Source organism: Ceratosolen solmsi, unplaced genomic scaffold (genome assembly GCF_000503995.2).
Source record: "Ceratosolen solmsi marchali unplaced genomic scaffold, CerSol_1.0 scaffold7, whole genome shotgun sequence".
Classification (NCBI taxonomy): Eukaryota; Metazoa; Arthropoda; class Insecta; order Hymenoptera; family Agaonidae; genus Ceratosolen; species Ceratosolen solmsi.
The window spans coordinates 10,668,789-10,683,871 of NW_011948413.1; the positions used below are offsets into that span (position 1 = coordinate 10,668,789).

General features: G+C 31.7%; 1 protein-coding gene across 2 annotated transcripts in view; it reads right to left on the bottom strand.

Moving 5' to 3' along the window:
- Fkbp14 (peptidyl-prolyl cis-trans isomerase Fkb14) overlaps positions 1–12,398 on the bottom strand; it is a 65,857-nt gene extending 53,459 nt beyond the window's left edge. For both annotated transcript variants that reach the window (XM_011506171.1, XM_011506170.1), the window contains exon 1: positions 12,020–12,398. In XM_011506171.1, coding sequence (XP_011504473.1) covers positions 12,020–12,216 — 197 coding nt within the window. In that variant the 5' untranslated portion in view covers positions 12,217–12,398. The remainder of the gene's footprint in view (positions 1–12,019) is intronic.
- Between the last annotated feature and the right edge of the window lie 2,685 nt (positions 12,399–15,083).

Sequence of the window (15,083 nt, forward strand, 5' to 3'; positions counted from 1 at the left end):
CCGTTAAAGTTTGTAAGTTTACATTATATTTAATTAAACTGAGACAATTTGACAATGGGAGTAATAGATTATGAACTACATAAAGCACTGAAACGTAGACCTTACTTTTCCAAATTACTATCTAATTTAAATTGATACATGCATGTATAATATGACGAGTAAGTTGTAATAATACAACAGTGAGTATTTTTAAATTAATCCTTACTCACAGAATTTATAATTGAATAAATATTAATTTCCTATGAGGTACAAAAACTTTATCTTTAATCTACTATTCTGCAAATGAAAAATAAATATTACATTTCAATCATAATAGTGATGAAATAATTCGATTTCTCGACAAGTATAACTTAAATAAAATATTAATAGTCCGAGATACGGTAGGTAGGTCTAATTAGTGTATCGTGCGTCATATTATGTGATTGGTCATTAATCAAAATCTGTTCAAATTTACATATTTTCATTCGTCATTAGAATATGCTACGGAACACGATACAAAAGCAATTTCTGTGCAATTTAAAAATGAAAATAATACTTATTAATAAAAAAAAATCTCTATTCTCATTTATTTTTAATGTTGATATGAAAAGTAGTAATCCAACGTATTGATTCAACACTTTTCGTTTTCTCAACCTATAATTCATATAATTCATTTGAATAGGTATTTATTTACAAAATGCAAAAAAAAATTGAAAGCAATAAATCCATAAAGTAGTATCAACATTATATTGTTTGTAAACTATGATACTGGATAACCTTTGAAACCGAAGTATTGAACATTATATTCAGACTTTTCCTTAAGTGATATGCATGATTTATATAAATATTAGTCAGCAAATTCATTAATAAATTTATTTTACCTAATTAATTGAATTTGTTAATTCAATTTCAATTACTGTTAGAATTTTAATTAATCGATTTATATTTAAATAAATTAAATGTAAATTGATCGATCGACTTTCCTTAAGTATAATATAAATATAATATAAGATAAATATGACAATGTGAAGATTAGCTTTAACTTACATAAAACGGAGAATTCGGTAAAATGAAAATGTCAGAATGACAGTCTTACCTGAAACAGAAAGAAAAATCATCATTGATTATCGTTGCATATATGATATTTATAATGCATTGAATAAAATTATAAAATTTAAAAAAACTTTATCAACGAACGCCGTATTGATTATTTATAACACATGATATGTAAATTTCAAAAACAAAAAAACAAAAAAAAACCTCCATAACTTTTCTAGTTTAATTAAAATGCAATACATCGTTCAAAAATCACATTTATTTATAACATGTAAACAACATACGTAACATTAAATAATGATAAACATGATAACGAGAAACATGTAAAGAAAGAAAAATAAACAATATGTATGATATTTTTCAAATATAAGTGAATCATTTTGAGTTGTTGGTAAAGTTTAAAAATATAAAGTTAGATCAGTCGATAGAAACTACACGAAATCAAACTCTATTAAACATTTGTTTTTACTGTCAAAGTTTCCATCGTTTTTCATTGCAACTCTAGAAAGTGATAGCAATCGAAACATTATTCATAACTTTAAATTATTGTATTTTTTTTTCAATAAATTGCATTAGATGCATAAAATAATAATAAAATAGTCAGAAAAAAAAACCAAAAAATACAAAAAAAAAAAAAAAAATCAACCCCATGTTGATAAACCTGATGACTAAATATTTGATATTCCTGGAATATTCTATTATTTATTTCAAATATTTTTATACTAATTGTTTCATTTAATTCGATGTCTTCCGTCATATCCAAAGTCAATTCAAATAAACATATATTTCCATCGAATGGAAACATTCTAATGGTATCCAGTTATTGTTGTGCGTTACTGAAGTACTGAATTCCTCTCCTAAATGAATCTTCATTCCCCTTAGCATCGATCACTGTCTAATACCTTATAGTCACGTAACTCTAGGGTCGTTATCAACTTCATTCTATCTCGGCGACTAATTAAACACTAATTAAACAGCCTAGTGGCGTGGCACTCATAAGTAACGAGACAATTGTATCTCTCTAACAAAGCTAAAGAAAATCAACGCAAGACAGGCAAACATAAAGAAATCGTAAAACCGAGTGAGGGCGGTTCAAGTGCTAGGAATGGGAGGATCGCTTGGTGAAATCACATTAAAAGAGGAGAAGCGGCCACAGGAGAGTTATACAGGCTCGTCCCATAAGGGACGTAAAGAGGTGAAACGCGCTCGTGATCACAAAGGTCGTATGTCGTGGTCACGACATACAGGCGCATCCGAGCACGAGGACTCGCTATTGTATCGCCCGGACTATACAAATTGACTCTTTTGGGTCGGGTAGCTTACGCATTGCGTATTATGATAACGAGAGACATTAGCGGCTATTAATTAATGCATTTGGCGTAATTGGTAGCTGCCCCGCCTACCATCCGCCCACCACTCCCCTACCCATTGTTTCGTCAAAATATTTACATCGATCATTTGCTGATATCTCGGGTCCTTGTTTCTGATTATGCGAGAGTGGACCGCGATTGCGTCGCCATTGTTTTCATAAGAAATGACTCTCTGCCCTTCGTCTTTTATGAGTTTCACGTTATCTCAATGACTTTTTTAAAGAAATAATTCGAGATCTCCTCCTTTTTTTGCTAACCGGATAAATTTTTGTGAATACCGTACCAAACTTTTATTACAAAATCAGTGAAATAGATTGAAATTGATTGAAACTAGTTAAATAGATTTTTTAATGAAAACTCAAACTTTAAAAGTATGTAAGCAAAATTTCATTATCTTACATTATCTTCTATATAAGATATCTGCATTTAAAAATATCACTTTTCAATAAATCCGACTATAATAGTAAAATCGTAGCTCGATGATAAATTATTATTTTCATTTGTTCATTCATAAAAGACTTTGCAGTTCTGAAGTTTAAAGGTTTTTCATCTCCTAGCGGATATTCACGTGAAGATAACATGGACCTGAATATGCTTGGAGTTTCAATTCTACAATTGAAGGTACACGCACGTACACACACACACACTCTCTCTCTATCTATCTCTATCTCTATCTCTATCTCTATCTCAATCTCAATCTCAATCTCTCTCTCTCTCTCTCTCTCTCTCTCTCTATCTATCTATCTCTCTCAATATCTCTGACTTATCACACGGCAATGACTAAAGATATGAGATATCGCTCGCTGTATCCATCAATCATTCTATTTCAATGATAAAATTCACTCTGCGTGGATGTAGAAAGTGGTGGCTTACCATATAATAAAAGCAAACTGAGCTGTATTAGAAGATATCTCCGAATAACCAAGTTTCATGAAGAACGTAAAAGTAAATAGAATTCAAAATTCACAACTAGAATCGTTCAATTTTATTTCGATTAAATGATACAAAGCATTAAACGGAATATAATAATTAATCGCTGAATGTAAAGAACAATAACAATTACGTTGATCGTTAGCCTATTAAAATATTCTACATATACCAAGCGTTTCGTCGCCCGTTCCTGCGCATAAACATTCCATTCTTAATGAAATTCTGAGAATCGGTCTACACCGAGCCATACTTATATAATCGAAAATACGTTTGCTCGAGTTTTGCTTTAGAGTTTGGTGTACTTATATTCGAAGTGCTCGTCATAATCAATGTGAAATCACTCGCCAGCAGTGCGAAAAGGAACAGCATCGATAAGATTCGAGGAGCAAGGAGCTTGCGACTGCCAATGCTTTCTGTATCCAATCTCCTTCCCCCCCTTACCAGCGCGGACCATTCGACGATTCGAGGATGAGGTGAATACAAGCGACAGAAGAGGATTGGTCCCTGCACTCCAGCTGCCCAAATTTTTCTGCGTCTCGTGGCGTCTCTCGAGGCGCGTTTGCGATATCGGTGACTGGCCTCCAACGTGACTGATACCTCCGACATTCGCGCTTGTCCTTGCAGTCTAAGGCAAGAAAAGCTTTGCATTGTTAGACCTCGAAGAAGACAAAAAATTCTGACCCAACATTTTCCTGTCCCTATATTGAATATTAATTATAGATTATGATGTGAATCTAGCAATTTGGTCTTAAACGAAAATGCAATCGCGGTGGAATTTCTAGAGAAAACGAAAGTAATGAGATCGTTTCGGTATATAGTGTTGCACTCGGCTCCATTACGGCTAAGCTCAAGTCGTAAAAGCGAGTGAGTCATTTATGTTAGAAACTGGAACGGAAAAAGGAAGTTAGATTTTACAATTGCAAACATCGATAGAGAGTTTCCGAAATTTTACTTCAGCAATAACTGCGATTTCACGAAAAATATTGTTTATTAGAATATAATGGTGTACCGCGTGTGTTGAGTAAACACATCGAGTATTCTTTTTCTAGGTTCTTGCTTTTTCTTTTATGTTTTTCTAGGAGTTCAAGGCTCTTGCGCTAGAATCATAAATTGAACAAATAAAGTTAAGCCTTAATTTTAATTACTTATTTTCATGAAATGTTTCAAATTATTTAGCAGTAATTACCAACACGCTAAACAAGCATATTGAATAAAATAATTATGGAATTACGGAAATTACATAGCTTAAATAAACAAGATAATTAATATCAAAAGACTATTAAAACTTTTTAAGAATAAGAGACGTTAATATAAGGAGTGGTGCAGCGAATTTTTTGAATATCACACATTCTCCAGCAACACTGGAATTTTAATCTACAAAGTTAAATTACCGGAACTATTTTATAGATACTAAATGATATTAAATGTAAAACTGAAACGGCATTGCATAACAGCGGCAAATAGTATTAAGTAAGTACACGACCATCCAGAATTATATGTAACATAATAGAAATATTCATTTCCAAGTAAAATAATCGATAAAATAATGGATTATTTATTGAACCAAGATTATGGAACGAAGATAATTAAATGGTACGGACTTTTATATTAACTTCTAAAACATTCGTTATGTCATGTCGTTATAACATGTCTTTACATGCGTTTTTATTATAAAAATGATTAAAATTTACTGCATTGTGAATAAATATGAGTGAAAAATTCTTTTTGTATATATATATATATATATATATATATATATACAAATAAAATGAATAGGTATTTACTTTATTTTAGGAGAGCTGACTGTCTGCAAATTATAAATTATTAATTATTGCAAATGACTCAGGATGAAAATAATAGTAAAATATATTTGTTTTCATTACATTGAGAATAAATAATTAAGAATAGTTAACGATTCAAATGTATGATTAACATAATAATTGATACACTGCTATTTTAGGTGAAAATCAACTCAACTTATGCATTAAAATATGGAAGGTCCAAGGTATTAAAGTATTTTAAGCAATACTCGTGAAGGACTCGACTATCAAATTTTCGTAATGAATCGTTCAATTTTATTGCCATCACAAGGCTGCAAATTCTTATTCGCTCGAAACAGCAGCCTCGATATCTACGAATCTTCAAAGAAATTGAAAATACTATATGTTCATAACTTAATATCATTTCTCTCTCTCTCTCTCTCTCTGATTTTGGCTTATAAGCTCACATTAAATGCATAAACACAGGATAAAGAATTGCTCTTCCTTGTTAAACTGCTCCATGGCGTAAAACTTGCTTCTCTATGTTAAGAACAACGCGTCGCTCTCGCGTTGATCCCCCCCCCCTAAACGCAGTTGTGCCTCTCGTCTTATTCGTCCGAGTGCATTAAAAAGAGCGGGTGGGTGTCACACAAGTACCTTATAAACCTAAGAGTCAACGCCAAGAGTATTCGCCGAGCTGTACGAAGTCATGAATGCATGTGCTGAGAATGTTGGGACGGATATCCGTTGTCCTTATCCAATGCAGTTATTTAGATTCTGTCGCGTGCCCCTCGAAATCTGTCGAATACACTCCCAACATGTACAATTTTAATTTTCAAGCTACCGCTCGTCACTGCATCGCATCAACTTTGAACTAAAGTATTTTTAAATCTCGTTGTAATAATGTGTGCTTCACTCTGGGATTTAATAATTTGAATTCAATTTTTTGGTTAATTTGATGATTACTTTTCACGAGACTCAAGTTGTATGCTTATAATATTAAACGCGCTATCCATAACGTTGCACTTTATTGTGATAATTTAATTGGCAATAGGTTAATTATTCATTCGGCCGTCGCTTTATTTGGTTTACACATTCAGAAAATAGGATTCAGTCGGGTATTCCTTAAATATGACTTCATAAGTTAATAAACGAGTTGTCCGGATAATTTTATTCAATAACTTAATTGTACAATATTTTGCCTAGTAATATTAATAATCTTGACAAAATAAATAAAATTAAACAATAATAATAATAATAATAATAATAATAATAATAATAATAATCATAATTATTAATGTAAATAGAATTTACTAAGTAATTGTTACTTTAATATATGCATTTTTAACGGTTCAACATAAAAATAACCCTAAAATAAGTTAAATAATGATACAAGGAGTTATAATTAGTTATGTAAATATAAACTGGCACATCGCAATAAAGATAGTAAGGTTTGTAGTTCGCGTAATAATTATATTTCCTAAAGTTTGCGCAATAAGAAGGGGAAAAGTCTTTCGCAACTATAGAGGCACGAATATAAATATAATAATGGATGCTAACTATCAGCACTACTCGTAACGATACTTTGAAATAATTGCTTTAACAATAAAATGTAAAATATTTTTGAAGAAAAATTAATATATATATATATATATATATACGCCTTTTATAATATCTATAATAATAATTTGCTCTTTAACCATTTAATATGAAAAATTGATATTAAAATATAAATATATTCAGTTTAGAGGCGTTCGTTGCATATATAATTTATATAATTAATTTTATATTCGATTAAGACCTCTAATTTTTAATAGGCATCGCTCATAAATGTATATAAATAAAGTTATAATAGACGCGCATGCGCGCATGCTGGAACGTATATTCTCTCTTTCTCTTTCTCTCTCTTTCTCTCTCTCTCTCTCTCTCTCTCTCTGTGTGTGTGCGCGCGCGAGCGCGCGCATGTATGTATACATATCTTCGTCTTCTCCTTCTCTTCCGCCTCCTCCGCCACTTCCTCCATCAATTTCTCTCCCTTCTCCTACATCTTCTTCTACTTATTATTATTATTATTATTATTATTATTATTATTATTATTGTTATTGTTATTGTTATTATTATTGCTATTGTTATTATTATTATTGTTGTTGTTGTTATTATTATTCTAACTCTTGCTACATCGGAGTCCGAGCAGGCAATTAACGGTACTTATAACGGCGGCGCAGAATAATTTCGCAGGACTCGGCACAAACACGGGCGGTTTCCTATTTCGAAACGTCATTGAATGCGCCAAAGTGAGGCTGTGTGCAAAGCCCTCGAGATTTACCGTGGAGAGTCTCTATTAGTAACAGTGAGGGAGGTCGGAAAAGGAGAGCGCAATAAAGGTAATTACTCAAAGTACGGAAAACACACACATTGTCTCTCCTGCCCTAAACTCGTCTCAATGGAAATGCAAAGCAACCTCGGTTTTATGACGTGGCTACTGCACCCACTCATCTTGCGCCCGGGTAGTGAGCCAGGTAAAGAAAAATAGTTTAGGCGGTTTTATTTATTTATAATGCTCGTTCTCCCGGACAGGAGTTTAAGTAGTTTACAATGATAATTATGCTTACAGTTTTTGAAGAAACTAATCAATTTGTCTGCTTACGTTTGTTGAATTGACTCATTTTAGGGGAAAATCAAAATGTGGGTCATTCATGCTAATTCCTGTTAATTACAACTTAAAAAAAAGAAAAAAAAAAAAAAAAACTTCTATTCTGAAGACAAAAACTTTATTAAAACGTCGGTGGGGTTCATTGCAATGGAAAATAATAGATGTGCAAAGTACGTAAATCAAATGTGAATCGGACTGATGAATCCGTTAGATATTTAAATTGTGTTCCTATGCGTAGTTGAGGAAAGCAAGGAAAATTACTTGAGATATTTATTTTAACCTTATTAAAACGATTATGAACGTTAACGATCATTTTCTTTCATTTTCTTATTTCCTACAATAACAATTTTCAATCAAGCACTCGAATGAAATAATGAATTATATAAAGAATTTACCGTTCTTAAATTAATATAATTGAATATAATTTTATTATTGTTTTAATAATATCATTATTAGAAACAAAGGACCAAAAATTCCATACTCTATTCAAAATCAAAATATAACAAATGTAAAATGTAAAAATGTGTTCCAATTACACTCACTGTACAATAAAATTGAATATATAATATAAATCTGGTGACTGAAATTCTTGAAATATATAGAAATTTTTAAATTAATTAAAACGTGCATATATTATTGATTATTATATATCATTAAACATTGTGCAAATTAATATTTTAAAGATTAATTTACATTTAAGCAGGTATTTAAATATAAGATAATTTGATAGATTTACATTTTGTATTCCATCGAAAATTGATGCAAGTAGATGGTAAAAAAAAAGAAAAAAAAAAAAAAAAAAAAAATTGGTGACATTTAATTATAACGACGCGAGGAGGTGATTTTGTAATTGTTACATTCGAATTTAAGAATATAATTAGAGGATTACAATTAAATAATAATAGGTTACAGCTATATTGAGATAAATCAAATAGGCTTTAATTTATCGAAAATACACGGGCACGCGCACGCGCACACACACACACACACACACATATATATATATTAACGTCGGTATAATAGGATAAGAGATTGATAAAAAAAAAGAAAAAGATAAGGATCAATTTGTTGTATAAGCTGACTATATCAATACGTTACGGATAATGTATATCTTTCGAGACTTACACATCTTAAGAATAATCAAATTATAGGCATTCCAAGAAAAAGATCCTCTTCATGTAATCTCGGAAACATCCTTGGGATACGTCGCTTGCAATAAAAATGTCAAACAAGACAATGAAACGACGAAGCCATAAGAGTGCAAATATAGCGCGGAAGAGATTTTCGACGGGTTGAATTGTACCTGGACCAACAAAAATTTGCATAGGAACGTAATAAAATAGTTTCGTTTCATGCTTAAAAATGCTGGGGAGGCTGTCACGAGTATAAGGATAATTTTTTTTCCAACAGCATTCTATCGATCTATTATCTATCGAAATTTGCGAGTATGCCAGTTTTGAAGACCATAAAATTGCGTTCCCATGTACACTTCGATCCTTGGCACGTGGATATTGTCGACCAAACGAAAATGTGCGTAAAAAATGTTGGCAGAAATTTAGATTTTCATATTTGACTCGGTTTTCTAACTTTGAATTACTTTGAATCACTTTAAAGTTTCAAACTGCTCAGTTAAAAAAGTACTTATGAAGTTTCGATTGCAGATACGCATAATACATTGGCAAACGATTAATGTTACATTGTCGAGTATTTAAAATCAATTGTACTTTGCATAATAAAATTTTCATTTAATATGTATTAAAGCATTTCGATTAGTTAGTTCATCGATTATATTCGGCTGATTGTTTAAATACGAGTTTAAATAATATATGAATAAAGAGACATTGGAATTGTCCTTAGGAAAAATCTGTAAACACTGAAATAATAATAAATCTTTTTCTTTAGTAAAGATACGATTGGGTCGATTGAAATTGTAATTAGTTATTACAATTCGTTATTAAAAGAATCGATGATGACGGTAATTCTAAAAGTGATTTATATGCATTATAGAGTGATTAGAATTTTGGCAAATGGCAAGTTTAATAAATTCTCATATTAAGAAATTTTTGCAAAGTTCTCAAAGAAATCGTGAACTCGAGGTTAATGACATATAAAAGAAAATTTTTCTTAACAATTTTATGCTCTATCACTTTTATGACAAATGAATTGAGAAAGTTTTAATTTAAATAATATCCATAGCCATTATACGACAAATCACGTATTCTTTCATATCATAGAACAAAGTTTATCAATAGCAATGCTACTCTGACACATAATTTATCCTTACATTCATAAAATATTTTTAAAATCAAGCATATGCTTGCATTTATCATTTATTTCTCGGCCAAAAACCTTAAGAAATTACTTCCATATGGAGGTAACGGATGGCTTTATTCCCCTCTCCTACTTTTTCTCTCTTCCACTCTTCGCGCACGTCAGCAAATGATGACCGCGTCATCTTCTTTCCTGTTTCGCAGCTTAAGATGATCTTACAGTTACTTAAGCTGGTTTTTAATTTACCTTTCACACCGACTGGAGAATGATAATATATTAATCTAACGTATCATGTAAAAAAAACTTTTTTTAAATACTTTATTTTAAAATGCGCATTAATTTTTTGCACAATCGTATTTATGATATTTATATATTAAGTTTTTTAAATAGTAAGTAAATTTTTTTTTTATTAAATTACAAGGGAGATTTAACGCATCAGCGCTTTTAATTGCGTGCGTTATAATAATTTTTTATCGACTCCATAATACATACCGTACATAGTGTTTACTATAAATTTTCCTTTATCGTTATTTCCTTGATTTTAATAATAATTCATTGCCAATGCAATAAATAATTTTGCATTGTATGAACTTTACAAAAAATTATGCCCTCATTTCATTTATTTGAATTATTTATCGAGGTGTTTGGTCACATGTCCCTTCAGACCGTAACAAATCGACGACGTACACATTTTATTTATTTTATTTCGTCGCGCTGCGGAATACGGTGGGATATATCAGCTGAATTTTAACCGAAGAATTGTCTGCTGCGCGCGAAAAAAAAAGGAGAAAAGAAGCCCGTCTTCCGCATTTAGGAAGAAAAAATGTAGAAATTATCTTTCCAAGTTTATTGTGCGGCAGCGTAGTCAATGAATTATATCTTTGCAGTTGTAGTAACATCACGGGGCTTTCACTTTACGAATAGAATCGAATTATCTCTTGTACACGCCTGAATTCTATAAAGTTCCTATGTATTCCCGAGTCATACAAAGTCCTGTATAAATTCCGTTTATTTAAGTAATATGAGAAGGAAAATTAAAATAACAATGCTTTGTACTTTATTTATTAATTTTCATTACTACTTTCATGATTTCACTAATCGACCTGTCGACTTTCTTTTATATTAATGTTAACCAAATATGCTCAATGAAAAAGCTTTAATAAGATGACTTTGAATTTTTTGAGATACAATTATTATTTTTTTTTTTTTTTGTATCTCTTTTACTTACAAGAAGATTTTCTCTTTACCAATGTCCGAAAGTTAAACATTTAAATTTATCTTGACCCGTGCCTCCATTAGTCAATTATAAAATTCTCAGTTAGACTTAGCGATAAGAAATCTAAAGAACTAATTATATTTATCAATAATGAAATAACAAAATGACAATACATTTCATCAAAAATTTGTTTCAGAAACACATTAATCTTTGAAAATTCTTAAAATAACGTTAGCATACAACGTTTCTTAAATTAGTTGATGAAATGGCAGCGCATTAGTAAAAGTCGAATTGCGTGACAAATTCGGTCCGTTACTTCAACATCTCCAACCGTTTACATTAAAATTGAATCTCAATCTAATCATCCGCTCAAAACATATGGTTGGGGACGTAAGATTTTGTTAAGAGACTGGATTGTGAAAATTTTGTTAATAAGCGATCGAATAGGCAACCCGAGGAATATTTCTCATCAAAATCAACTTAATCGTCGCGCTATCGACACGATCAATCGCGGCCACTAACAACGTAAAAAACAAGTTGATAGAGAGAGAGAGAGAGAGAGAGAGAGAGAGAGAGAGAGAGAGAGACCAAGAGGTGGCGGGGGGGCGGTGGACGAACAGTCTTGCAAGCATCACCGCGAGTCCAGCCATTCAAGGACACCGCCAAGTAAAAACAGCCGACAAAGTACCATAAGGCGTAAGCGGTCTCACGTAAAATAAGAATGTGCGATCGGCGCGAGGGCCAAGTTTGGTGCCGATTGCCGCTATCGGCGAATGTCACTGACCTTGAGTCGAACTTGGTGCCGTCGGCCAGGGTGCCTGTGTAATGCATCGTAAGCTGATCGCCCTTCTTAGACTTGAGCTCACAGACCTCTGGCACGTAGACCTTTTCGACCTTGAGGTCGGCCGCCTCGGCGACAAGGCCGAAGACGAGGCAGGAGCACGTCACGACGAGGAGCGCGTTACGAGTGGCGGCCATCATCGCCCTGGTCAGTTTTTGGTAAGAGGTTGAGCGGGTGGAAAAGGAGAGGTGCCGTGCGAGGGGATGGCTAGACGCGAATGCGTGCCGATGTGGAGGTTGCTGCTGAAGGGCAACGCTTGCCGGGAAGACGAAAGACTGCGTTGGCGGAGTGCCGGCGGACGACTGGCGGCGACGGAGCCGCGCCGCGACGCCGAGGGCCTCCGCCACTCTATCTCCATCTCGCTCGCGCGCGGCCACCGAGGAGGAGAGAAGTTATATGCGCCACATTGCGCCGTCTCATTGGCCCCCGCGCTCGGAATATGTAGGTCTCCGTCCCGATCGCTGTTCGCTCACCTTCCCCTCTTCGCCGCTACCCGACCGTCGCTCGCGCACTCCATCGCACGCACTCGATCCGTCTCTATCCCTCTCTCCTTCTCACTCGCACTCTGTCCCCGTGGACGTATACGTGGCTGTGTGCATGTCCGTCTTCCTTGGGCTCCAACTCTTTACTTTTGTCTTTTTACTCGTCGCTCGCTTTCTTGCCCAATCCCTTCTAACATTCTTCTTCTCCATTGCGTACTTTTCTTTTCTTCATCTTAGATGCCACTTTCTACCTGTTCTACCTCATCCTCCTCATCCTCCTCATCCTCCTCCTCCTCCTCCTCCTCCTCCTCCTCCTCCGCCCCCCTCGACATCTTTTTTGCTTCTTCTTGTTGTTGTTCTTCTTCTTCTTCTTCTTCCTCTACTTCTTCATCTTCTTCTTCTTTTTTCGATACACCACACATAGTATAACCTGTACGGATTGTATCACGTGACTTTTTTACGTGTACTTGCTATACAAGTCGCTAAAGGAGATCTTTGACTTATGTTGTTTTCTCGATTCGCTGTTTCATTGGAATCTGTAACTTCGTTCATTTTGTCTAATTATTGGATTTTCCATCGATAACATTGTATTTAAAATTATAAAATAAAGACGAATTATTGTTGGTAATAAAATTCATCGACGAATTGAAATTAAATAATAATCAATAAAAGCATTGCTTTCGGAAGCAAAAATGTCATTTTCAATTACGAAATTTTAATTTTAATTATAAAATCGTTTTGACATTCTCATAAATATATTGTCAAATACTTTTATCGATCCAAATATCAATTTTCAAATTATTCTTACATATTTTTTTTTTTTTTAATGAATTATCTCCTCTCTGAAAATATCGATAAAAAGTTAATTATATAATGTTCGTATATTTTCTCGATGTATTTTAAACATTTATAAAGCATTATAAATATATTTTATAAAAATGGCAGTCGACGTCTCTATTTTATGTATAATTTGAAAAATTCGCAAATCTCTTTTGAAATTATTTATATAGTTTTACATATATATTTTGTTAAAAACAAAATAATTTAATTTAAATAAGTATACATATTGAATACATAAGATATAAGCAATGACTTACAAATCAAAATTTTTATTTCCATCCAAATAATTACTATCCTTTTAATTTGGATAATTTACAAGCGAATTTTACGAATTCCATATTTATTCAACCAATAAGCAAATTAAATCTTAGCAAACTCTTATTTAAATTAAAAAGTACACTGTAACATTGATCATTGTAATAATAATATTAACACAATTATCAATCTTTTGTAAAATGATGTACATTTGAAAAAATTGCAAAATCTTTTGAAAATAAAATTTTACTGTAAAACACTAATAATATCGTTTTTACATAAAATGAAAATAAATGTATATTAATTAGATGTTTGTAATTAAAATAATTGGTGAAGTTGCTACTCATTTATCTATATTTGTTTTATTTCATTTGCTTAAAATTATATTTTTTAATTCCAACTTTTCTTCATCCTGTTCAATTCCTACCTTTTCTACCAGTTTTTGTTAGTGTTGATTTATTCTTATATCTTTCTCTCTTTTCACAGATGGCTGACGACACTAAGCGTGTTACTTACGCTGTTAAAAATTATATTCATGTTCAATGAAGTGTTTATCCGTGTAATTGTGCGTTTATCCGTCTGCACAATAACGATGAAACTTAAACTAAAGATATATTGTTAAATATGCTTATCTGTCATTGATATTTTAATTATGAAAATAGATCGGCATACATCAGAGAAAAAGAAAGATGAGAACACATAAAGCAGTTTTAAAATTTTTAATTTATAAATATAAAAATATCCGAAATTTAAATTATTATTTTGTAAAATTATCTTAAAGGAATTTTAAAATGGTAAAAGGTGCAATTTTATAACCTATGTTTAAATTGAATGTTATATTTAATTATTTGTTATCTATTAGTTGTTTGAAACATTTTAACAAGTTAATTTATTGGGTTAACATATTAATCTATCCTATTAAGAATAAAAAAGAGCGTGTTAAACCGTTATCATATTTCATATCATAAAATGCATGTACCCTGAGTTATTATCGGTTTATTTATAGTAAACTTTGTTTTAATATGTAGTAAATTTTCTAAATTTTTCACAATATGTAATAAATATATAAACAATTTATATAAAGTGTAATTTTTACGTACATATACTTAATTCTAATGTTTTAACACAGACATATATATATATATATATATATATATATATATATATATATATATATGTATATATATCTAATGAAAATTCAAATTTTTATTAATGATTGAAATAACTAGTTTATGCATTAATTTAATTTACTTAAAAAGAATAAAATTTTTATTCGAGTATATTTGAACGGAAAAGAAGCCATTTTTTGAAGTAAGATTTACTCTGTTTAATAATGCTAATTAATAAATATCATCTGTCATATAAAATTTAATGAAATATATTGGTAACGATAAACTATTATTGACCGAATGTGTAAATTTCCAATTGTT